This window comes from Kwoniella bestiolae, chromosome 8 (assembly GCF_000512585.2).
Source record: "Kwoniella bestiolae CBS 10118 chromosome 8, complete sequence".
Lineage (NCBI taxonomy): Eukaryota > Fungi > Basidiomycota > Tremellomycetes > Tremellales > Cryptococcaceae > Kwoniella > Kwoniella bestiolae.
The window spans coordinates 266,634-291,171 of record NC_089248.1 but is presented as its reverse complement, the minus strand read 5'-3'; the positions used below and the strand labels follow the sequence as shown (position 1 = coordinate 291,171).

The following is a 24,538-nucleotide window of genomic DNA, read 5'->3' as shown; positions in this document are numbered from 1 at the left end:
AACCTGCTACACAGTAGAAAGGTAGGTCAAGAGGTACGAGAAGTGACGTCGCAAAAGGAGTTTCAACAATGGACCGTAGCTGTGACAAGAAGCCTACTCGCACACAGCGCTCCATACAGATATAGAAGGAGGGGTATAAAAGCCTACATAGGTTTCCAAGTTCTAGCTTATACCCACTTGAAGCTTATACCCACTTGCCCAGTGGAACTTTTACCTTTCTCGTTGGCAGAATAACCCTTCCACATAGATCTCTGATCACTCTGATCGACAGTCACTGTCACCTACCTCGATCACCGTTCTACATTTCAGTACCCACCACGATGAGTGAACCCAACGGACGACGCTTGTGGCGTTAGCTCGGGTTATCAGCTCCCTCTGGCGAAACGGACCATTCTGAAAGCGTCAGATTATCAGCTACCTCTGACGCAACGGACCACTCTGAAAGCGACACTGGCATGTCGGAGGAGTCGCCAGATTACAAGATTTTGTGGGAGGAATCCTAAGCTAATCTAAGAGAGCTGGAGAGGGAACTCAAGGAGGCTTCATCGAAAAATCGCGACGCGCAGAAGGGAATTAGGGATTTCCAAAAAGAACTTGCATATCGACTTGCCAAGAAGATCGCTTCTGAGGAGGCAAAGTACTGTACGAAGCATTGTGGTTTCTCCAAAGCTGCTGAGACCGTTGTCGGCTCAGTTGAGGATAGTCAATGTGGACTGAAAGATCATTATTTGCCTCTCGCTCAGAGTATGATAGACTATACCAGTCAGGACATGTTCAATTCGGCCATGGATCAAGATCTTCCCATCGATGACTTTCTCAGTCACGCGACGAGTAGATCGCTAAAGACCGAATGTAAGGATCCGTCCGCCAGACCTGGTTCAAGAGCTTATGCAGTCAAGTACTGGATCGACCCGCCAGATGACCCCCATTATAGTTTTGACCTGACCAAGTTCTCCAAAATGCTTAGGAAGACTCCATTCACCCTTAACCAAATCGTCGTCCCCGAGGCGCTGGTTCATCGTCATTTGTCCCATTCTGATGGGTCTGAAAGGGACGAAGGCTTGATTTGACGGTCAGGACACTAGGCGGAAGTATTCGATTGTTGGGTGGAATTCAGTCATTCCCCAAACGCTTGAATTTGGTTTCTACTTACGAGAACGTTATACTTTCTAATGCACCTGTTCAAATACTTGTAATTTTCATCTTCAATTGGGGGAGTGCTCACGGACATATATACTGCTGACTATGAGATGTCCCTGCTCACTACATAACCTCGATCGTCATTCACTGGCACACTATCGCTTTCGGTGTTTCGGCTCAAGGTGTGATCGCATCTGCATGGTCTTAAAATTACTTCGCCTGTCATCTCGATATCCTCATACAACCTTCGCCACTGCAACACAATTGCCATTCGTTGTATCTGCATCCCAGACACAATCCACTGGGAACATGTGCAATATGTGTGTAACACCATGCATCGAGGGGTTTCGACACCTTACACGCATTACGAGTGAATCAACTGTTCGAAATCAAATACGAATGTGGCTCAATATCGATTCAATACAGCGTATCACACGAGCTATAAAATTTCATTCGGATTATTCCGGTTTGTTTTGAGGCCAGGTTGCAGCCCTGTTATCCCTCTCCAGTCCCGGCACCAAAGGGAAATCCTCATGCCCAGTCGACCTGCCTTCTTCTTCCGGGATGGGAGTCACCCTGGAAGTGCTTGTCTGGGTCTGATATTGGAGTGACGCGAGGTAAAATGAACTTTTATCCGCAAGTAAATCTATGTGTTTGCGTGATCAGTAAAAAATAATACCCCACTAGACTCTGTGCCGTGTTGCCACTCACTATCGACTGTATGATTACCGTCCCAAATTTTATCTGGATCGCGAGCGGCTGACATGACTGCGAAGTGATAACGGTTGAAGGAGGCCTCTCTGCTGGGACCGACAAGTGATGTTTGTCGTGTTCGTTTGAGAGCATACTCCAGTGATGAGGTCACGTCTGATTGGGTTTTATCGGTCTGCGAGAAAGAGCGTTGAAAGTTTTGGGATATGGTTGATTGAATCGTTGCTATATTCGAAGGATAATTGACAGGTTAGGTAGAGTATTACGACAGGGGTCATAATTTATATTTAGGGATGGCGATCCCGCCGACATGTCCTGTACTGCACTACTCACCAACATGTTGATACATCTCTAGAACACCTGCAGCCATAGTGTATCAATCTCTCTGGTCCGGTCTGGATCGTTGTCGTTGCTGGTATGACGAAATCTCTCAGGTTGTGTGCTTGATGTACCCCCTGATGAGAAAAAGCGATACCTCAACAAGATCGGGGGAAAGTTCGGATTCTTGTAAAGATACTGTACCTATAACTCATTGAACGAGATCATGGCAGGTCTCTCTGGATGGAAGACAGATTGAAAGCGGTTGCTGATAGAAGCACGGGGGGCTAGAATGGGGAAGTTGACAAAAGATCACCTCTTGCATGCTTTGTATCGAGTTTGGAACTCATAATGGGGAAAAAGAAAGGTGCAGCACCTCAAAGGATAGAACGGACTTCGAGACGATCAAATCGTCGATTAGTCCAGTGGTTGAACGCTTGCAGTCAGCGTCATGATTTTTTAGCGGTCGTGTACGGTCTGGACAGATCAAACAAAGACTACGGAACATCGACGGCGAATCGGCAGAAAGGTCTTCAGTGTATCCAGACAGACTCACCGTAACCTATTGAGGGAAGTCCAACGTGACCGGACAGCTATTCTGTAATTTGTAAGAGAAGAATAACGGAAATTGACAACAAAATCTCTTTTAGCTGTTCGTATTGAGCTTGACACACATACAAAGACGAAAGGTACTTCAAAGGAAAAGAGCGCCTTCGAAATGGTGAACAGGAGGTAACGCGATCTGAAAGGCGATGTAGCTCAAGAACTGTTCATTCTGGGTTCTTCTGCGCCTGGACTGTCAGCATTTCATTGCTCGTCGCCACTTGATCTTTCACTGACCTCGTTTTCGTACTCTCGATTCCCAGCCAATGCAATACACCGCTCGGATTGATAGCCACGGTGACATAAGCTAGTGTTCTTTTCAAGATGAGTAACGATACCTCGCAGAACCGCTGGAACAGGTTGACTGGGCAGCCGCCCCCCTCTGAGACGAGAGATACCACTCATACCGAATGCTGGGAGGTCATCAGGGCTCTTAGGGCGGAACGAGACGAGTATCACAGCAAACTCAAAGAGTCTGAAGATAGGGCACGACAGCTGCAAAGCCAACTATCATTCTCGGAAAGAAAGCTATGGCTCAAAAGAAACCTTCTAGACAAGCTTCGACAGCACAATGGCAATCTCGTTGAGAAACTTTCTGAGTCTAACGCCAAACTTGACTCTGAGCATTGTATAGAGAATTGCGGATTTTCATCTTCAAGTACCACCGATGGCGATGAGCGAGAGGGTAAGAGCCGATTGGCACATCATCATAAAGAAGTGATCAGGGGACTGGTCGACCCTTGTGTGCATTGTCTATACGACGCTTCAATTGATACCGATCTGCCTACCATGTTCTGCCTTTCGGAAGGCACCAGTTCTCCCCACGTCGAATGTGTGGATACGTCAATCGCGCCCGGCAAGAGAGGCTACAGGGTATCGTTTGGAACCGATGATTCGCCACTGGCCGAAAGACAACACGATCCCTCGGTTTGTAATGAGATAGTCAAGAGAAGGACCTTGACGGTTCGACAGACCGGTGTATCGGAGGATCTGATTCATCATCATCTTCGAATGGTCCCCACGACTTCAGCGAATCCAGCCTCGAGTAACGATTGATATTGAGCTTGTGCAAGGCGAGCCCCAGGTCTAGGGGCGTCATCTGTTATCGTTCCATACTCAGGATGATCATGAGACTGTAGATCTGCTGATCATGGCCCATCTTACGTGCGAAACGTATGTGTGTTCAGCCTTGGACTACCTCACTGAGCAAACGATGACATTGTCGCCTTCATTGTTGCACACCATGTTCATTGTTTTCTTTTGTTTTCGTGTCTTATCTTCTCCTTTATTCATATTCTTCTCGCTTTCTTTGAGCTGTTTGGTTCACTTCTTTTCCAACATTCGCTTTCGTTTCGTTCCGAATCAAAGGATACTGTACTGAGCTAAGATATTACCAAAACCACCCTTCTACCAGAAGTTCTCCATCAACACTCAATAATCCCTCCATTCTACCATCCCCCATCTTCCGCCCCGTCATCAATCAAATACTCAACCACCGCTGCCTCCTCTTCACTCAAACTTGCGCCATTACTAGCCGGGGTGTAGATTCCGGGAATAGTTCCCATAGTTTGATCAGCTTCTCGTCCGTTCGCCACAGAATATTGCAATTGGGAAATTGCATTCTGTCGGTTGGATTCCTGCCAGTACAAAAATGCCAGGCCGTGGTCTTCTGTAACCACCCGGACGTGCATTGTCGGAGGTTCAGGCTGAAGCATGATACTTCCCACATCAGTCAACGGAGATACCGTAGAGATCCTGGACATTTCAGGGGTAGGCAACCAGTTCTGAGAAGTGTCGGTGGTGGCTGGCTCGACACTTGACATGGGGTTTGAAGCGGTTCGATCACGCTTTCGTCTTTTCTGATTTCCCGAAGTGGTCTTTGAGGATGTCTTGATGGGGACGTATCGAGTCCTCGGGTGTCGATCATACACGCATCGGCTCCCATCGCGAAGACACAGATTGCACCTGACTCCTCCACTGCACTATAACCAAAGAGACCGAAACTCAGCCCAAAGCTCGACGGTTGGAAGCCATCTTGCGGGGAGAAAACAGACTTACTCGAGCCTTACGATGCCTGCATGCATCACACGCTACGCTCGTTCTCCTCCTTTTCTGGACATCCTGAACATCCATGTCGTCCGCTTTGATCTTGTTCACCTTGGATCCGTCGCAGACTGTTAGAGGTGCAGTGGAAGAGAGTGAAGTGGTTTTGCTAGTATTGCCTGATTGCTCTTCGTCCGAGGAGAGCTGGGGGTCGTCTTGGCCTTCTTTGGGCGGGGGGCCTAGGACGAGGCTTGTTGCTATGCATGTGGGATTGGGGAGTGCCATTGTGGGATCGGAGATGTCTAAAATAGCTTGCCTTGCGAGTGAATACTCGTAAGGGACAATAGCGTTCATGAAAGGAAGAAGGTGTCCGAGTCGAGCCCTGTCGTTGAGATGAGATTGAAATTGAAGCTGGTCGTAAGCATATTGGGGCATAGCAAGATGGGCGTAGGAGAATTTGACATCCGGATGGTGAGGATCGGCGAATGACTCCATCTTGTTGTATTGTACGATGGCAGGTATGTTGAATTTTGACATAGGTAGTTTTCGCCTTTCGAGGATTATAATTGAGCCAATCATCATTCTCAATAGAAATCTGAAAGAGGACATAGGTGTAGTAGACCATCCGCAGACCAGCAATTTAAGGTTAGCACGTACTGTACCACCGACCAGGACACCGAGTAATTTTGGGAGAAATTACAGAAACTGCAGCTTGGCTCTTCGTCATCATCGACATGGTGGTCATGCGATCGGGAATAGGCTTTCGGTTCCTTCACGTATCCGTTGTACTTGTGAATGCTGCATGTACACCTAAGATACCTTGCGACTAGGCTGAATCAGGCGAGTACGAAAAGGCAAAAAAGGTAAAAGTACAAGAAAAAGGACTCAATCTTAATCCGAGACAATTTGATTGTACCTTTTTGTAGCGTCAACTCTGGTAAGGATGAGATGCTCTTTATAGTTCACATGCATGTTATTGTACACCTCACGTGTCACCGGACTGGGATATATGAATTGAGGGGTAGCCCTGTAGGTATGTAACTAAGAATACCTTGCGAGTTTGGATGAGGCAGAGATTATTGGGTGGATCAGTGACACCCCCTGGTCGAGATCTCCCTCTATGTCCGGCACTAGCGACTAGCATACGTAGTGAGCTTACATGTATTCGCCGTGCCCACTTCGATCGCCTTTCCATGCAAGATAGTTTAACTCCGGGGGTGTGATCGGTCATCTTTCCCTGAACGTGAGATCCAGTAGTTCGGGCGGACCATGATTTTGAACTTTGTGCTCTGTACGATGGCTACAGGCTGCAAGCCTATGTATACTGGTGTGCATATGCCCTACTCAATGACGGAGCAAACCATACTCGTACGTTATGCCTCGTCAGCTTTTTGCCCAGAGGAAACGGGTGGAGACCATTTGAATGCCACAGCTATTGGACTGGTACGACCTCTGATTAGGGGTATGGCATGTCATGCTGAGAAAGTGTCAAGTGAGTGCATGGATATCACTCTCCTTCGAGATGCATGTAAGCACCAGAGGAGAGCAAATCAAATGAATGGTCGTACTCTACGAGTACCACGAACAAATATATATGGAAGATAGTATATGCAAAAAAGGTACAATCAGCGCTGTACCTGATTCACGTGGGTCTGGATGAGATGAGATGTAATCAAACCTAGGTTGGCATTCAATACAAGTACGTACGTCCGTGCGTTGTAGTAGTAGTAGAACAAGTAAATGGCACGAGTAATGTTCACCTTCCATCTTGTTTCGTTCTTTCATCTCTTCATTTGTTCTATTCACTCCATCTTTCTTTCATAGCTTCGTTGCCTTTGCATACAGCTTGTGCATTACTTCTGTATGATATCTTGAACATTGTATATTGACTGTCTCAACACTGCCCTTTTCGCCACCACCCCCCTTGTAAACAGCTTAGCACCCAACCCAGTCTTCTTGTAACCCATCCATCCTTATCATAGTCTTTCATCCCGTTGTGTAGTTTATAATCATGTACGTAACTTCTCACAACCACCGTTACTATCTTCCTATCGTTCCTCCTCCCCCTCCCCTCGAGATCTACTTGGGATGCGGCAACACCTTGGACCTCCTCCCTCCTCAAGCGGATCAAGAGGACGTGGAAAACCCCAATTATGATACCGATACGGATGACGATCTGGACTTTGATAGGAAATTGGATAAGATCTTTCACGATAATAACGATATTGGCTTTACTAGCAGCAACCGAAACATCAGCATCAATAACGGTGATACAATGGATACACGGGATTTGAAACAACACGACAATACAATTGTACCCCATAATACCGACAGTAATCATAATCCCACAGCTCATATCGACATCGCACAAACCGCACAAAACAATACCAACACATTTAATCAGGTCTCCAGCAATGACAACAATAACACCAACGACCATCACACAGCCGACAATGAAAACGAAACCGAAGAAGACGACAAACCAAACGATAGTAAGAGATCCAACAAGGGTAACACAAAGTCACCTCATAAGAAGACCAAATCTCCCTCGTATCCACCTACCCCGCCTACTTCATCTCCTCGACCCGACGACGATACGGATACCAACTCTGACACCGATAATGATAATCCCAAACCCCCTCAGCGGCCTGCCCCCACGTCCAGCACGTCCAGAAAGCCTCTCACCACGAATCCATTCTCCACCAGCACATTAGACTTCAAAAGACCTCCTTCTCCCCCTCGAGCCGAGAGTAGTTCAATGGCAGCTAAGAGGAAAGCCAGTGATGAGAAGATAGACGGTGAAGGTAGGAAAGCCAAGGCTAAGAAGACGGGTGAGAAGAAATCAAGGACGAAAGTGGCATGTCAAGCTTGTAGAGCACGAAAAGCCAAGGTGAGTGATAACGTCAGCTCAAACAGTCTGTCACAAAAGCTGATGAGAATATGCGTTCGCAGTGCTCAGGCGGCGAGATCTGTTCGAGATGTAAAGAGCTCAGACTCGTGTGCAAATACGAAGAGATCAGAAGAAGATCGCCAGCACCTACATCTCATCGAGGAAAGTCAAATTACATCGAATGTATCTCTGCGAAGAACGTTCCTAAGAACAGGGACGGACACGAGAATGAACCTGGACCATCTTCATCTTCTGAAATCCCAGGATCACGGCAAACTCCCTCCAACGATACAAACTCTGAGGAAGGTAGCACGTCAGTCACCCCTCATCAGCCCATCGCGCAACCACAGAATGGTCAAGAAGGTGGAACGGGATCTCTCGAAATCGGTTCTGTTGGGCTAGTTACCCCTATCAGTTGGACCAGATCATTGGTCGATGAGGAAGAAGAAGGTGAAGAAGGTCGAAGAAGATTTGACAGAGAAGGAAAAAAGAAGGCGAGAGAACCATAATGAGGGAGATCGACAGATTATCCATGGGAGCATCGAGCTCGAGGACTACCGGAGTGCTTCCTCAATGACCCACTCTGTCTTTGTCAGATTATCTGATATTCGTTCAGGTTTCTGACAGTTCTGAACAATATTTTACACTGCAATCAAATATGTTTTTGAATCACCGTTTCATATTCGTTATGGACAATCTGCCTTTTCCTACAATAATCTCTAACCGTAGTCATTCAATTGCCATACCATGTCTGCTGTGTCACTGTAGTCTCTTAGCATATATAACAAAAAATTAAATGTTGAGAAGACGGACTTTCTTCAAAGTTTGTCATACCGTATCATATGCAATCACCAGATCAATTTCGTTGTTCGTGCTTATATGTATCAACTTCTTCGTTTCGCTATATTGTGCTATCTTGCCAAACCAATATGCGTACTGTGTTACCTAATAAAAAACATGTTTGTCCATGAATTTTGTCACTTACCTTATCGTAATCTGAAGCGCTGTTCAACAGAGCTACCATATTCGCTACCTTTGGCTACTAACATTGCAAAACCCCTCGTCGCCTTACGGTGGAGAAGAATGGTATTGCAAATGACATGCATTTCCAGGAATGATGAGCCATACTTGCGAGCTCCCATTCCTCACTTTTTGCCATCGCTTCATCCTTTCATAGTACCAACACTTCCGATTTTCGCGCACAGCTCCTTTCAACACGCCCCACTCGAAGGCATGCGAAAGCAGATGGGTTGACATATCTGCATTACTAAGTAGAAGGGTATGAATACTCGTTCTCTTGATTGATATTTCCGATTGCATATGTACATTTTGAACAATCCAATTACTTTTCTCTTCCCTTTCTCGACCGTTCGATGAGTCAAGTTACTGTAGTTCCCAAAGGGCGTGTTACAATCAGGTCACCTCCAAACAAGAATCGATTCTGGAATTTGATCGTTGACTCTACGCCACCCAACGATACATCTGGCCAATCTGAGAATGCCTACCCGCACATGACCATGGAAAGTCGGAAAGCCCAATTCCACGAGTGCGGAATCATCCGTCGAGATCTATCTATCAACCCAAGCTGACCTCTCTGCAAAACTTGCAAGTGAACTTACCGCTATGAATAACCTAAATACCGAGGGTGCATCCACCCTAATGGGGGAATATCAAAATACCATAAGAGGATATACGGATCCATTACTTCTCGTCAAGCTCGAGGGTGTCATCGACGATGATAGTATCTATGAGAAGTCGTATAATACTATGAACTTTTCAAAGTTCTTAGGAGATTGTACCGATCGTCCCTCTGTGATTGCCAAAGAAGGGTCTGATGGGGTGGAATATGAATGTTCGTTTGGACTGTCGAACACAGATGGGAAGGAGGAATATGGTGGATCGATCTGGAATTTGGTTGAGAGAAGTACCATAACTATCCCGGGGTCGGCTTTCACCATTGGGCAGAACAGGTAGACTGAGTAGGCATTGAGCTGATGATCCATGTGGTATTGCAGTACTGTATTTGATACGTCAGCTGTTCTTATATCTCCTGTCTCGTAGATTTTAAACCCCCTTTGTCAGAATACTCTATGAGTGCCCCTATCCGCCTACATAGAACGTATAGTTTGTGATTCAGATGTATCTGATTCCAGCAGCGCTATGCCTCCTCGTCATCATCAGACCCGTACCAAACCGTTCCCATACTGCTTAAACCGCTGAAGGAAGCCTCAGTTAAGCCATTATCGTCCGATCCTTGAATCAACGGGTCTGAACGCCGAGCTTTAAAAGAAGATGTACGACTTTGCCCGATCCAACAAATCGAGTAGGACCGATATGCAGGGGGTGTTCGAGGATTGCACCAGTAATACAACAGTGTTATGGCTCGAGGGTGAGGGCGACGGCTCGGGGGCGCTCAGCGAGAGGATATAGATACATGGATTACGCTCGGTCTGGAGTATGATAAGGTCTCTGATATTGGGAGAAAGAGAGGATATAAATTTTCACCCTTCACACCTGAGCCCACCAAGAGGATCCGTATTTGAATAACTCTCGGAGTGGTTTCGGAAAACACCATTGGATATGGGGGGAAATATCAGTAGGCATTGATCGGGAACGAGGCTTCAGAAGGGGACTGCATAAGACTGGAGAAGAAAGTGACGGCGTGTTGTATGCTTTGTCCATGAATACAGTACAGTACTTGAACCTCGATATCTTACCTGAAATGCGTGGTCGATGGGTGATGTCTTCTCGAGGCGCGATAAAGGATGACGACAAGTCTCCACCGCTGATCCTTTCCGCAGCAATTCACCTCTGGTACCGTGTGAGTTACGTTCACGTTCCACGCTCCCAACGGCCAGCAGCCATTTTCGAAAGGCCTGGAATAGTCATGTCATCCCACGGCTTTGAGCGAGGCTTCGAATTCGATTTGGAGCCCTCATCCTTTGTGAGAATCACTCCTTGTCAGACCTCAGTCGTATTCTTTGTAAAGCTATGTACAACAATGGATACTGTATCCTTCTGCCTTCTGCCCCACGTGACAAGATGGTATCACTCGCTGCAATAGCATTACAAAGCGTACACACGATGCAAGTATTGTCTTTCTGATGTTACACAGCAGTTCGATTAAGCCACGACAACTAATTCACGGACAATCTGCTCAATATGAACAATGAACGACGAGGAACCGTATACACCCAAATCGATGGGGAGGAATATTACTCCAGCGACATACCCTGGACCGGTGGCGGTACCTTCGCTCCTTGGGACTATCCCAATCCTCTTGGGAGGAGTGAGGCGGATCGGTCCAGAGAGATCATCGACAGATTATCAATGGAGAATGCAAGATTATCAATGGAGAATGCGAGGTTGTCCCACGCATATCACAGTGCTCTTGCACAGATTGATATGGCTCAAAGACACCTGAGAGATTTGGATCCCCCTGCAAATTGGGAAATATCATGGATACCCACTGCTACGCGGATAGTCACTGAGATGATCTCTACGAGTCTAGCTACGAAATGTCTCGAGTACCATGTCGGTCCATTATCAAATGTGTCTGCCGAACGGGACAGGGTTCAGGAACTCAGTCAAACCTTGTTTGGTCCTATCAATTCCTGTTCTAGCATTGGGTCTATCATTCATCAGTCAGTCTATCAGGAGATCATGAAGAGACATGATCATCAGGAGGGAGGAGGCCCTGGCACAGACACAGACCCGATTGATCGAGGGGTGATGGATACGTTGGAGCAGATGTTCACCACCCCACAGATTATGAGTTCCGTTGAGGACGAGGCAAGGGATCCAAGTGAGAGATCCTGTTGGGTCCTACTTGCCACTGGTAATGGGAAATATGAGCGGGTGGATCTGCCGACATTGCATGAATACTCAGATATCTTCAGAGATCATGTGACGGCGATATATAGGAGCAGAGTTAATACCAACGATGTGTGGGCAGTCGATTGAATGGAGATGCACAGTATCATTCATATATCCGGTTGTCTCATATAGGTTACCTAGATTTATGATGGCCAGCTGCACTGATTTAAAGATTACAACGTTGTGCCAGTATCAATGACTCTGTGCTTCTTTGCTCAGCCGCACGAAAGACCGCACATAAGAGAACGTTCCATTCAATTCATCGTCAATCTCCAGATCCAACCAACCCCAAGAAATGCTACCCACCTACCAACCATAAAAAGATCTATCTACGTTATGTATGTCGTGAGAGAATGAGAAATCATGATCGCCTTCAGAAAGAATGCTATGGACTATGGACTATGGAAAAAATGCTATTCTACGATTGATCAATGCTATGTAAGGGTATCGATGCATAAGGCCTATCTATGTGTGAAGGGGTATGTAAAGGCGATCGTTATTGTGTTGAGACCAGAACTGAAAGAGGCATAATTAGTTGAAAGAAAAGGAATTACACTATACGCCATATCGCTCGGCTAGACGTTGTCTGATGACTGGTGGGAAGGTACTGGTTTGAGCATCCCAGGTGGCTCCTAGACCTGATTTGAATCCTTGTAGTATCTGTTATACGACGGATTATCAGCTGAATGTTTTAAAGACCCCAAGTGTTTTGATCGGTTTTCGTAGGAGAGGTCATGTCAACTCACAGTTCTGAACATTTGATCTAATTGACTAGAAGGATGTTGCCACTTGCAAACGGCATTACAGAAGAAAATGAAGGCCTACCGAATTCAACTTCGAGGTCAGCCCGGTAGTCACTACGCACGACTGAGGCGGCATGTTAAGATGTATCCCACTCACATTTTGTATGCCCTCGGGGTTCGCACTGATCAACATACAGAACCCTCTGAACGCTGAGTCCTTCTCATCGTTATCCTTGATCTCCCACAAGGCAGTACACCAAGCCTGAGCGAAATTCGATAAGTCAGGTGCCACCAACGCAGGACAGACCAAACCCAATCGTCCGATAGTCACCGCAGCGTTCTCGGTGAGCGATTTAGGCGATTTCGTATTGAGAAGTATGGGTACCAGTCTCTGAATCAATGCTGGTACGTAGGGCTCGAGAATCGCCGAATCGCCGTTGAATTGGAGGGCGATCTCTCCGACAGCCCACGCAGCATTGTTACATACTGAGATGCAGTCTGCGGGTGGTTCGACCACGATTTGCTCGATCACGCTTGGTAAGATCTGGGGGATGACGGGTTTGAGTAGGGGGAAACATGTCATTGACATGTCTCCTAATAAGGCGTGAGCGGATTGTCGGACGGGCGGTTCGAAATGCTACATTGACATCGCGATATATCAGCCACCACGGTGCTTCCACTCATTCACAAGAAGACCATGCGATTCATCATGGAAGAGACTCACGGTCAAGCACAGGGCCAATAAATGAAGCAAAGGAGGTTGATTATCCCTTATAAGAGGGTGCATCTGTTCACCTAATCCTTGTACCAAACCGGACAACAAATCTAAAGCAACCACGATGAACGTCCTGTCTGGTTCTTCGACCTCTTCGGGATTCTGGTCGAATAATTGATATTGTGTCAGGGTGGCGTGAATGATGTTCAAACATCGCTGGTAGACTGGTCCGGTATAAGTGGAGAATGATCCTCCCGCAGCGATGGAGATGGATGACAGACACTGGATATCAAAATATTAGCTCAAACGATATATACACATGGTTTACGTGACCAAACTAACCTCGAGTAGAGGAACGAGATCCGGGTCCTGATCACCTAATCTCTGCCATCTCTCGACCAAAGGAGGCATGAGAATATCCAGGTAGCCCGGAGCACCCAAAGCGGAACCAACGGAATCGGCAAGTGTTCCGATAGCGTCGTAAAGGATGAGCAGGTTCTTCTGCTGGTACTTCGAGAAAGCAAAAGTGAGGTTTCGTAAGATTGGTTCGAGGTATGGTGCCATCTCTGGTCCAGCTTCTTCTTCCAAAGTAGCAAAGGCGGAACAACCAGCTTCTTGCACTCGCTTGTTACCATCCAGAACCATTTGCAGAAGCTATACCACGCAGTGGCGTGGTCAATCGATGAGAACTAGCGGCATAAAGTAAAGATTGATGTCACTTACACCTTCCATGGTAGGGATGAAGTATTGGTTCTTGTCTGTCTGGTTGACGTGGACACACCAACTGGCGTATCGACCGAGTGTCCAGCAAGTAATTGATCGGACAAGTGCCTGCTTTCAAAGTCAGCGCCAATCATGTCTCGATACATTGTAGAGACATACCTTTTTATCCTGCAATGTCTTGAGGAGGAAGGGAATAAGTTGAGGCAGATGTTGTTCGAGACCGTCAATACAACCTAAAAGGGATTTCAGGTCAGTTAATCTTCTCCCTCTTCGTCACTGACGTACCTTCTGCTATAGCACCCAAAGCCAAGATACCACTTTCTCTTTGCGTCCACTCTGAATCGAAGATCCTATCTCTCAAATAGGGCAATAGGATCTCCAACAAATCGTTTCCGAAAGATACCGCAATTACATCTAGGGCTGCAGCAGAGCATTTTCGGATATTCCATTCACCCGAACCATCCTCATCATCGAAGTAGTCTTCATCGTCCTCATCCTCATCATCTAAATTATCTTCATTCTCGTCAAACGCCTTATCTTGGGCCTCTCTCGATAATCCACCTCCAGCAGACTTTGATGAAGAGGGATCATTGGATTCATGGGTCGAATGTACCTTTGATGAGTAGTTTCGAGGTTTGATATCGGTATCTTTATCCGCTACTCCTTCATCTACATCATCTATATCTAATATCGCGATATCCCAATCGGAGTATACCATCCCTTTTAAGAGTAATGGCGCAATCTTAGGGAGGTATGGTCGAAGTTGATCTTTGAGGGTTGAATCTTCGGCGAACGTCAACCAGAATTCACAGGCTTCGAGAGCTACCGTATCGTCCTCATCCGAAGTACAGAAGGCGATGTAGTCCACTACGTTGCTCATCTCAGGAACTAACTTATCTGGTCTAGTACCCAAGATCAGACCCAAAGATGCACAGACGCATTTACGGATATCTGCTGATTCGTCTGCTGCTTTGGCAAATAAAGCCTGGATGTAGATATCGATATTTGCCGTGACTGCTGATACTCTGATGGCGAGGAGGGATTGAAGGATTTGCAAGGCGTAAAGTCGAATTTTCTGTGCCCCGTGTGCGGTATAGTCGATGAATTGGGGTACGAGGTGATCTAACAGGTTTTTACCTTGAATCTCGAAGTCCAATTTGTGTGGTGCGTCTTCACATATCTTTTGTAGAGAGTTGAAAGCTCCCTAGAAGTCGTGCAGAACGTAAGTCCATCTGCGCACATGGGTACGCACTTGGAAGGAGTAATAGGTTCAACTCACTTCGATGATATTGGGATCACTACTGCCCATACCCTTAGTCAACGCATCCAAAGCTTCAGGCCATCCACCAGGTTCCTCGTTCGATATCAAACTTGTAATGACCGTACCGACAGTCTGTCTAACAATCTGATCTGGATCTGCTAAACCGTTCAATACCGTTGATTTGACATAGGCCATAGCTCTTGCATCGTTATCGTTTGTAGCGGGACCTGAACGTTGATTCACGGCGTTCTTCAGAAGCAAACCTGCGACTGCTCGATGCGAATCTTGTTCGCCGGTACAGTGGATGAGGACGTGGGCGAGATAAGCGAGGAAGTCGGGAACGAAACGTAATTGATCTAAACGCTGTGTCACACAAGGTAAATTTAGCTCAACGTACCGGACATGGAGCTGATCGCTTATCAAGATGCTGGAGGAAGATAATGATGGCATTGATAGTAGTATAGACTCACCTGCGCTACATTCCTCTGCACCTCACTATCCGTACTACTGGTATCCCTCAACATCCCCAAGACCTCCTGAAGCCCCTGCTCGGAAGGCTGCCAGGACATGTTGTATATATGTTAATGTTATTCGCTGTCCTTGTTTCTGTGAGATCGCACTGCTTATGCTGTTGGTACTGGTTATAATGGTATAAGGAGACAAAGGATTTGACAGAGTGAGGTGATGTATAGTAGTGGTGGGATTGGGTGGGATGCAGATGTATTTGAGGTGTGTTTGATGTATATGGTGTATACAGTGGACAATGCAGTGTATAAGTAGTGCATGTACTGTATAAATCTGTCTACGTTGAGAGCGGGACTCCAGAATTTTACGCTAAACATCCTTTGTGGCGGTTTGACAGGCCTATCGCCCTCTGAAGATGCCGTCATGAATATAGGCGCCCTTTGACCAGCTGTTACCGTACGAAGTGCCACACTCGAACGCGTCGCGTTGAGAAAGCCACGTGCAAAGATATAATCAGGAACGAAAACATCGAGTTGCATTATATGGGATCAACAACAACAACAACACACCAAACCTGTAAACAAATTCATGAATCGTCTATCATCCTTCAGATCAACCATAACTCACCCACCATCATCCCATCCATCACCTCAACAAAATCATGCCACCTCGGAGGACAGCCAGAGTATCAGGTGCATCGACCAGTACTGCTTCAGCTCGACCTTCAAGAAGTAGAAAGGTCGTTGCTCCCTCACCTGCACCAGACATAGATAGCGATGAAGAGAATGATGATTCGGCAGATGTTTCAGAAGACGAAGAGGAAGAGGATGTGAAACCCAAGAGTCGGAGAGGAGCTGCTAGTAAAGCCAAAGCCGCCCCTGCACCTAAGAAACGAGCAACAAAGACGAGAGTATCACAAGCGGATTCTACGGTCGGTGCCAAAGAGGATGCAGATCCCGAGGAGGAAGAGGAGGAGAAGGAAGATATCATCGAGCCTATAGCACCTAAATCGAAGAAATCGACATCTCAGAAAGAGAAGAAGAAGAGGGTAATACTATCAGATGACGAGGATGATGCGGAGGAGGAATTACAGGAAGCATTAGCAGGAAGGGATAGAAGAGCTTCCACCGCTATACCAGCTACGCCGTCATCATATCTCGCGACCCCTCTACCCGATAGGCAACGAAGTGTCACCCCCAAAGCTTCTTTAGCTCAGATACCTGAAACTCCTACTCCCGATGGTACTGGAGAACAAGATGAGGACAGTGGTGCGGATTCAGACGGTACAGCCAGAATCGACAATTCACCTTCCAAACAACCTTCTTCCTCCCAACCTCCCCCAGCCACACCACTCCCAAACAGACCATCACCGCCCCAAATCTCTGTCGTCCCTCCACCGGCACCCACACCAGCAGGACCAAAACCACGTCTGACCATTCATAAGTTAGTATTGGTGAATTTCAAATCATATGCGGGAAGACAAGAGATCGGTCCATTCCATAAATCCTTTTCAGCCATCGTTGGACCCAACGGTTCAGGAAAGAGTAATACCATCGATGCGCTGTTGTTCGTCTTTGGGTACAGAGCGAGTAAGATGCGTCAAGGTAAATTGAGCGAATTGATACATAACTCGGCGGGGAAGGAGGGCTTGGAGACTTGTTCGGTAGAAGTATGGTTTAGGGAGATTGTAGATCTGGTAAGTTATTGGTTGCACCTTTTTCTCTGTGTAAGCAGGATAGCTTACAAAACGCAAACGTGCAGCCCGGAGTGGACAATTTCCTCCTTGTACCCAACTCTCAAATTGTCGTTTCTCGTACTGCCTACCGGAACAACTCATCCAGATATACTATCAACGATAAGACCTCTTCTTTCACCGAAGTGACCACTCTGCTCAAAGGAAAAGGTATCGATCTAGACCATAATCGATTCTTGATCTTGCAGGTGAGCTGGTGTACACCCCTTTTCGTAAGGAGCTGAGCTGACATCCTTGTCATTTTCAGGGTGAAGTTGAGTCTATCGCTCAGATGAAAGCGAAAGCTCAGAACGAGCACGAGGATGGTTTATTGGAGTATCTGGAAGATATCATCGGTACTACCAAATACAAGGAACCGATCGAACAAGCCAATACGGAAGTCGAAGCTCTGAATGAAGAGAGAGGAGAAAAGATGAATAGGTTAAGGGTGGTAGAAAGGGAGAAGGCTTCTTTGGAGGTGAGCTCGCCAGTCCTTTGATGATATAGCTGAGCTGACAACTATGCGACTAAAACAGGATAAGAAACGCGAAGCTGAAGATTACCTTCGAGATGCCAACGAGCTAACCAGGAAGAAGTCCCTTTTGTGGCAACATCATATGCATACTCTGCAGAACAACATTGAAATCACGACTAAAGCTATTGTAAGCTATAAGCCGCTCCACGACTGAGCAAGCTGACCTCTGTTGTGATCCGTAAATAGGAAAACCTCGATTCCCAATTAACGAACGAGCAAGAACGTAATGCGGATCATCTCTCTCAGATCGGTGATCTCCAGAAAGAATATGATGAGAAACTTGCTGCTTACGAGGAAGTCAAACGATTGACCGACGCTTTGTTGAAAGACGCCAAGAAGTTCGAGAAAGAGGAGGTTGGGCTGGCTGAGAAGAAGAAACATCTGGTGACTAAGCAGAAGAAGTTCAAGAAGTCTGTACAAGAGGTAAATCTTGGCTGCCCACTGACGTCTTGGACTCGTAATATTTTGGAGGAAGTATTGCTGATCACGAAATGACCATCTACAGGACGGCCATGCTAGATCTGAAGCTCTTTCAGCTATTGAGAATCACGAGGCCGATCTTGAGAAGAATAGAACCAAAGTAGCGGATCTCGAAGAGAAGCTTGAGACTGAGCAGACCGAGCTGGAAGAGGTCGTGGACAATTTGAAGGGTAAGCTCCCCAGTCCGGTCTTCCTCCCACAAGGACAACAGCTTACATAGTGCCTCTCCAGATAAAACCGCCGAATTCACCACTCAGATCGAAGTGAAACAACGAGAATTGGAACCTTGGACAGCGAAGATCAGTGAAAAACAATCTCTGATCGATGTAGCCACCTCCGAAAGAGATTTACTCGCCGAAAAAGCCACTTCGATGCAAAACGCTCTGGACGAGGCGAAAGCTAATCTCCAATCTCTCAAGGAAGGGGACGAAGGTAAACATGAAGAGTATAATGTACTGAAGAAGGAACACGCAAAGGCAAGAAAACAACTTGCTGAAGCTGAATCAACACTCGAGGTGAGTTACGGTGTCAAGTTGTCAGGGTTCATTGGGTGAGCTGATCTGGTGCTTTTGACAGGAAATGAACGCTAGATCTGAACAGCTTCGAACGAAAGCCTCGGCCTCTCGTTCGAAAGCTGATGAAGCCAAAGCGTCCCTCGCTGCTGATAAGAGTGAGAATGCCGTTTTGAGCAGTCTGAACAGACTGCGCGATCAAGGTCGAATCAAGGGATTTCATGTAAGTTGTCCCGCCGCTCGCCCCGGATAACTTCGTTTAACTTAGCCTTTGTATCTAGGGCCGACTGGGTGACCTCGGTGTTATCGATGACAAATATGATATTGCCGTTACGACCGCCTGTGGAGCTCTCAACAACTTGGTAGTGGATACTGTCGAACAAGGTCAAGCGTGTATCGAGCATCTGCGAAAAGGTAACGTGGGTAGAGCGTCATTCATGGTATTGGAGAAACTTCCTCCCAGGGATTTAGGAAGAATAGAGACCCCTGAGAATGTTCCAAGGCTATTCGACCTCATCAAGCCTAAAGATCCCAAATTCGCTCCTGCATTCTACAAAGGGTTGAGGGATACCTTAGTGGCTCAAGATCTGGTACAAGCCCAACGTATAGGATACGGCAAGAAACGATGGAGAGTGGTCACTCTCGCTGGTCAATTGATTGACCCATCTGGTACGATGTCGGGAGGAGGAGCGAAAGTCTCACGAGGAGGGATGTCTTCAAAATTCGCTGCGGACAAGGTTGCGCCGGAGGTTGTTGCTAGGTATGAGAAGGAGTCTGCCTCCGCTCAAGAGGAATTGGGTAGGTTCCAGGAAGAGAAGAAAGCTGTTGAAGTGGAGGTGCGGCAACTGAGGAAGAGGATCCCGGAGATTGAGATTCAATTGGAGAAGGTTGAATTGGATGTGCAGACTCAGAGGAAACGGATCGAAGAGGGTGAGAAGAGATTGAAGGAGTTGATGTGAGCTGAACTATGGACCACTATACACAAATTTGAGGCTGACTTTGGATTGGGATAATTCAGATCCCAAGCCAAACCCGACGCAGCCGATGAGAAACGAATCAAACAACTTGAATCTGAAATCTCTACTCTGACCAAGGAGACCGACAAGTTACGTGAGAAATCATCAAGTATAAACGAACAGATCAAATCCCTCCAGAACAAGATCCTCGACGTGGGTGGAGTGAAACTCCGTGCCATCCAATCTAAAGTATCAACCACCAAGGGACTGCTCGACCTGGCCAATGAAGCTATCACAAAGGCCGAAGTTGGACAATCGAAATCCCAACGAGACTCTGAAAAACTCAACAAGTCCATTGAAAAGAACCGTTCTGCGCTTGAAGAAGTTGAGGGCGAGTTGGAAGCGGTTGAGAATGATTTGAAAGCTTGTTCGTCCGATTTGGAGGTGATTAAGAGTAAAGTCCAGGAGGCGGTGGATGCTAGTGAGTATGGGAAGGATGCGCTGGAAGAGAGTAAGAGGGACTTGGACGAGAAGATGCAGGGGATTAATGCTTTTAGAGCTTTGGAGGTGGGTCGTATTTCTTTTCTGACTGCTCCCTCTACTGGTTGTTCGATTGGAAGTTGCTGATCCTTGTTCATTGGCCATAGATGGACATCAAGCAAAAGATCGAAGACAACGCCCGGATTCAGAAAGATAGTAAAGACAAGCACAAACACTGGAGGAAGAGGCACGAGGAGTTGGAGCTGGTGTATATTGAGTGAGTGTTAGCTTTTACATGCGTACATGATGAGAAAAAAGCTGATATCTGCAGCAGCGAGGATGATGAGGAAGAGGAGGAAGAAGAACAGATAGAGAACAAAGAATCCATCGAAGCTGCAGATGGCGAGACCCCTCCTCAAGTAATAGATGGCGAAGGAGCCACAGAGACAAAGATACCCAAGAAGAAGAAAGAAAATTCTACGGAACTTGTGGAGTACTCACCTGATGAGTTGAGAGAGGTGGACAAGGAGCTGTTGAATGCTGAGATCACTGAGTTAGAGGGTGAGTGTGCTGTCTTTATCTACTTTCAGGTATTTAATTGCCCTTGGCCTCTCCACCGCTGTCCTCTTGCTCTGATGGACAGCTCGCGTTTGAGGAGGATGAAGGTTCGCCAAGTAGCGCTGCTAACTGGATCTCTTTCGTCTGCAGAGGAGATAGGTAAAGCCCGACCGAACCTCAACATCCTAGCGGAATATCGAAAGCGAGAAGCCGAGTTCCTCGACCGAGCGAGAGATATGGAAGCCGTTACGATTGCTAGGGATTCTGCGAAGAAACGATACGATGATTTGAGGAAGGTCAGGTTGGACGAGTTCATGAATGGGTATTCGGCGATTAGTTCGAAGTTGAAGGAGATGTATCAGGTGGGTACACGCCGTCCTCTCTTTCTAGATAACACTGTGTTGTCACTGTGATATAATGGCTTTTGATGCTAATAAGAAAACACGTAGATGATCACGATGGGTGGTAATGCCGAGATCGAGTTGATAGATAGTATGGACCCATTCTCTGAAGGTGAGCTGATCCGAGTGCGTCATGATCCTGTAAGCAAATTAGCTGATCGATGTTGCGCAACAGGTGTGCAATTATCTATTATGCCTCCGAAGAAATCTTGGAGAGCTATTGCGAACTTGTCAGGTGGAGAGAAGGTGAGTCAAACCTTTCTGTTTTCATCTGTTGTCCGATGACGAGGGATGAAATGTGCGAAACACCGAATCACTATGGACACAGCTGACAATTTCGTGGTATTCGATTAGACCCTCGCTTCACTCGCTCTGGTCTTCGCATTACACGTCTTCAAGCCTACTCCATTATACTTCATGGATGAAATTGACGCTGCACTGGATTTCAAGAACGTCTCGATTGTCGCTAATTACATCCAGTCCAAGACCCAGGCTGCTCAATTGTGAGTGCTTGCTCTCTGATATGACCTGACAGGAATATAAGCTGATCAAATCGACGTTTCCTACTTGTAGTATTGTCATTTCGCTGAGAAACGATATGTTCGAATTGGCTCATCGATTAGTAGGAATCTACAAGACTTCTAATGTGAGTTCAAACCTATTACCATCTCATCACACACCACCTCATTTTCCCATAATTTCAAGGTGTCTTATGGTGAGATGGCCCACGCTGATACTCCAGTCCAAACCACAGTGCACAAAATCAGTAGCAATCGATAACAAAGACCTCCGACTGCAAGCTCGTCCCAAGCGTCCGCCCGGCGTACCACCCACACCAATGGGAGGAGGGAGGATGATGATTCCCCCAACTCCCACTCCGGGTCGACAGAGGTTGGTAATGTCCACGCCGTCTTTTAATCGGATGTCGGCCATGGCCCAGACGGCGGGTACAATTAGGAGGGGAGGGAAGATTGTTGAGGAGGAGGAGGAGGGGGAGGGGGTGGCTAGTACGCCTGGGACGGTGGTGGCTTAGATGTGTGGACAATTTGAATTTGGGGTTAGATGTCTCTTCTTACTTTCAGTCGGGTTCTGGTGTTCGTGTAGATGGTAGATTATTTATGGTTTGTGAGGATAGATTTCTTGGACTGATATATTTGTTGTATGATATGCTAGAGGGATTTACTCCACGTCTGTGTTTCCATATCTCTCTTCTCCAATGCACACAAATTTGAGGCATGCGGAGCTAGCTGTTGAGATGTAATGAATGCATATGATGAATGCTTGATGTATTCTGATCAATCGTCTAATTAACCCAAAGTTTCCTTGAAATCTGTTCTATGCTTATTAATCAATCTATCTACACTGTATGTACAACTCATCCCCGGAATCCTCGCTCTTTTTCAACTAAGTTGCAGCGTTTATACCCACTCTCTAGGGTTCTTCAACACTTTCTGCAATTCCTCTTCGGGGGTGTTGGTCCCATCTGATCCGACGGGGGTCATGTATTCCCATCGGGCTGTTTCTGGGAGACTGTGGGGGAGGGCCAGGGTTAGCAGGAGACTAAGATGTTCAGCCAAATGGAGGTAGGAGCAAAGAGTCGACTGTATCATCGTAGCAGAAGTGGGTACAGGGACGACAAGAAAGGATGATGGCGAAGATGGGAACAAGGAAAGGTGATGATCAATCGTGAACCCACCTCATCAATATACTCTCCACCCTCGCTCCGGGCGTATGTAACCCAAACTTCGTCCCTCTATCATAAACCAGATTAAACTCAACGTATCTACCCCTTCTAAGCTGCTGCCACCTCCTCTCCTCCTCTGTCCACTTCCTATCCTTGTGCTTGTACACTATCGGTACATACGCAGGTAAAAACGCCGACGAGGCATCCTTGACAAATTCGAAGAGATCCTCTTTGCTCTTATGTTTCATGGTCGATACGGGCGGTTGATTGATCGGACTTGAAGTCGTGAGATCGTCGAAGAATATCCCTCCGATTCCTCTAGATTCCCCCCGATGAGTAATGAAAAAGTACTTATCGCATGCTTTCTTGAAATCCGGCCAATACCTTTCATCGTGCTTATCACATGCTTTCTTCAGCTCTCTGTGGAAGTGCGCACAGTCCTCTTCGTCTAGATATGACGGGGTGAGATCAGACCCTCCACCGAACCACCATGCCTTTGGTTCGTTGGGGTTCTTGGGATCCTCAATCTCGAAGTATCGGTAATTGAGATGAACAGTTGGAACGTGTGGGTTCCTAGGATGAATGACGATAGATAGTCCAGTAGCGAAGAATGGGACTGTCTCGACTGGTTCGGGAAGGGATGGGTGGTCGGGTAACATTGCTTTTTGTGCTCTGGGGGGTAAAGAGCCATGAACCACCGATACGTTGATTCCGGCTTTTTCGAATACTCGACCTCCGGCTAGGACGCAGGATGAGCCTTCGCCTCCTTCTTTTCGGAGCCAGGTATCTCGGAGGAATTTGGGTGCGTCGGGAGAAGGGGAGAAAGAATTGGGAGAGGAGTTGGATTCGATGGACTCCATGGTGTTTACGATGTGGTCTTGGAGGGATTTGACCCAGTTGGCCATTCGGATACGCATTGGGTTCTGGGAGCAGAGTATCAGCTTCACTTCAAGCGGAATGATTGAGATGCTCGAGAGAGACGCGTAATCTTCACAGGTCTGCGCGTGAGGGCGTTGTAAGGGTATGGCAAAGCTAGAAGTTACCCACTTTCGGATCATCCTTCTCAATAGCATCAACAGGTAACCAAGGGTACCCATACGTATCTACTGTATCGACAAGAGGAGCAGCATCGCAATTGACCTATGACATTGATCAATTAGCGATGACATATAAAGCGAACTACCGTCGAGCTCACCTGCTTCGACTCGTTGTACCCGTGATAGATGGTATATCCAAGAGCAATAGCAAAACCAGTAGCTGCTGAACCGACTAGCCCACCATAAGAGCGGGGCGCAGGAGCAGGTGCAGAAGCATATGCTCGTCTGCTCGTCTGAGCAAGTGAGATCTTAGCTCGGGAGGTGGTGGGCCGAGTAGCTCGAAGGGCTGTTATACGGATTGACATTGTTTTTGGTTTTTGCGATGGGTGGACGAGGGGGAATGAAGGAAGAGAGGAATGAGAAGCGTCTAAGAAGGTTTGATGGGCTGCTTATATAACTCGCTTCTCAAGGGAGATACCGGAGTTGATATGTTTCTTTTGATAGTGACCAGGTGTATGGGTTTGTTTTGAATAATTATTCGTTGGGTGTAGATCAGAGATCACATTGAAGATGCAAGATATTCCGTTGATTTCCTATCCTCTTCATGTCCGGCACACTCCGACTGTGTGGAGTCCCACTGTGAGCCACGTGTCGTACCTATCTTCAGTCTTGAAG

The 24,538-nt window shown here is 46.9% G+C and overlaps 10 protein-coding genes across 10 annotated transcripts; 6 read left to right on the top strand and 4 right to left on the bottom strand.

Annotated features, from left to right (window-relative positions):
* Positions 1 to 320: 320 nt before the first annotated feature.
* Positions 321 to 1,070, top strand: I302_108691 (uncharacterized protein; the record flags this gene model as incomplete). Its single annotated transcript, XM_065870713.1, has 2 exons — positions 321 to 351; positions 505 to 1,070. The coding sequence occupies 2 exons, from the start codon at positions 321 to 323 to the stop codon at positions 1,068 to 1,070; spliced, it is 597 nt and encodes a 198-aa protein (XP_065726785.1).
* A 528-nt stretch (positions 1,071 to 1,598) lies between these two features.
* Positions 1,599 to 1,906, bottom strand: I302_108690 (uncharacterized protein; the record flags this gene model as incomplete). The annotated part of the gene is made up of 2 exons (XM_019194416.1): positions 1,599 to 1,786; positions 1,852 to 1,906. The coding sequence occupies 2 exons, from the start codon at positions 1,904 to 1,906 to the stop codon at positions 1,599 to 1,601; spliced, it is 243 nt and encodes an 80-aa protein (XP_019043252.1).
* Positions 1,907 to 3,096: 1,190 nt separating this feature from the next.
* Positions 3,097 to 3,828, top strand: I302_108689 (uncharacterized protein; the record flags this gene model as incomplete). The annotated part of the gene is made up of 1 exon (XM_019194415.1): positions 3,097 to 3,828. One exon carries the CDS (start codon positions 3,097 to 3,099, stop codon positions 3,826 to 3,828), a length of 732 nt encoding a protein of 243 aa, XP_019043251.1.
* Positions 3,829 to 4,220: 392 nt separating this feature from the next.
* I302_108688 (uncharacterized protein) lies at positions 4,221 to 5,310 on the bottom strand (the record flags this gene model as incomplete). Its single annotated transcript, XM_019194414.1, has 2 exons — positions 4,221 to 4,754; positions 4,831 to 5,310. 2 exons carry the CDS (start codon positions 5,308 to 5,310, stop codon positions 4,221 to 4,223), a joined length of 1,014 nt encoding a protein of 337 aa, XP_019043250.1.
* Positions 5,311 to 6,826: 1,516 nt separating this feature from the next.
* Positions 6,827 to 8,214, top strand: I302_108687 (uncharacterized protein; the record flags this gene model as incomplete). Its single annotated transcript, XM_019194413.1, has 2 exons — positions 6,827 to 7,705; positions 7,768 to 8,214. 2 exons carry the CDS (start codon positions 6,827 to 6,829, stop codon positions 8,212 to 8,214), a joined length of 1,326 nt encoding a protein of 441 aa, XP_019043249.1.
* Positions 8,215 to 9,328: 1,114 nt separating this feature from the next.
* Positions 9,329 to 9,679, top strand: I302_108686 (uncharacterized protein; the record flags this gene model as incomplete). The annotated part of the gene is made up of 1 exon (XM_019194412.1): positions 9,329 to 9,679. One exon carries the CDS (start codon positions 9,329 to 9,331, stop codon positions 9,677 to 9,679), a length of 351 nt encoding a protein of 116 aa, XP_019043248.1.
* Positions 9,680 to 10,867: 1,188 nt separating this feature from the next.
* Positions 10,868 to 11,668, top strand: I302_108685 (uncharacterized protein; the record flags this gene model as incomplete). Its single annotated transcript, XM_019194411.1, has 1 exon — positions 10,868 to 11,668. One exon carries the CDS (start codon positions 10,868 to 10,870, stop codon positions 11,666 to 11,668), a length of 801 nt encoding a protein of 266 aa, XP_019043247.1.
* Positions 11,669 to 12,136: 468 nt separating this feature from the next.
* I302_108684 (uncharacterized protein) lies at positions 12,137 to 15,592 on the bottom strand (the record flags this gene model as incomplete). The annotated part of the gene is made up of 10 exons (XM_019194410.1): positions 12,137 to 12,241; positions 12,328 to 12,402; positions 12,482 to 12,961; positions 13,049 to 13,321; positions 13,382 to 13,693; positions 13,763 to 13,870; positions 13,922 to 13,995; positions 14,048 to 14,966; positions 15,042 to 15,386; positions 15,494 to 15,592. The coding sequence occupies 10 exons, from the start codon at positions 15,590 to 15,592 to the stop codon at positions 12,137 to 12,139; spliced, it is 2,790 nt and encodes a 929-aa protein (XP_019043246.1).
* Positions 15,593 to 16,149: 557 nt separating this feature from the next.
* Positions 16,150 to 22,175, top strand: I302_108683 (uncharacterized protein; the record flags this gene model as incomplete). Its single annotated transcript, XM_065870712.1, has 18 exons — positions 16,150 to 17,184; positions 17,250 to 17,429; positions 17,489 to 17,698; positions 17,757 to 17,882; positions 17,942 to 18,178; positions 18,261 to 18,405; positions 18,467 to 18,750; positions 18,812 to 18,970; positions 19,029 to 19,702; positions 19,766 to 20,270; positions 20,351 to 20,460; positions 20,515 to 20,744; positions 20,892 to 21,103; positions 21,191 to 21,254; positions 21,318 to 21,388; positions 21,497 to 21,645; positions 21,716 to 21,788; positions 21,897 to 22,175. The coding sequence occupies 18 exons, from the start codon at positions 16,150 to 16,152 to the stop codon at positions 22,173 to 22,175; spliced, it is 4,743 nt and encodes a 1,580-aa protein (XP_065726784.1).
* A 385-nt stretch (positions 22,176 to 22,560) lies between these two features.
* On the bottom strand, positions 22,561 to 24,228 carry I302_108682 (uncharacterized protein; the record flags this gene model as incomplete). The annotated part of the gene is made up of 4 exons (XM_019194408.1): positions 22,561 to 22,672; positions 22,839 to 23,749; positions 23,874 to 23,966; positions 24,022 to 24,228. 4 exons carry the CDS (start codon positions 24,226 to 24,228, stop codon positions 22,561 to 22,563), a joined length of 1,323 nt encoding a protein of 440 aa, XP_019043244.1.
* Positions 24,229 to 24,538: the final 310 nt, after the last annotated feature.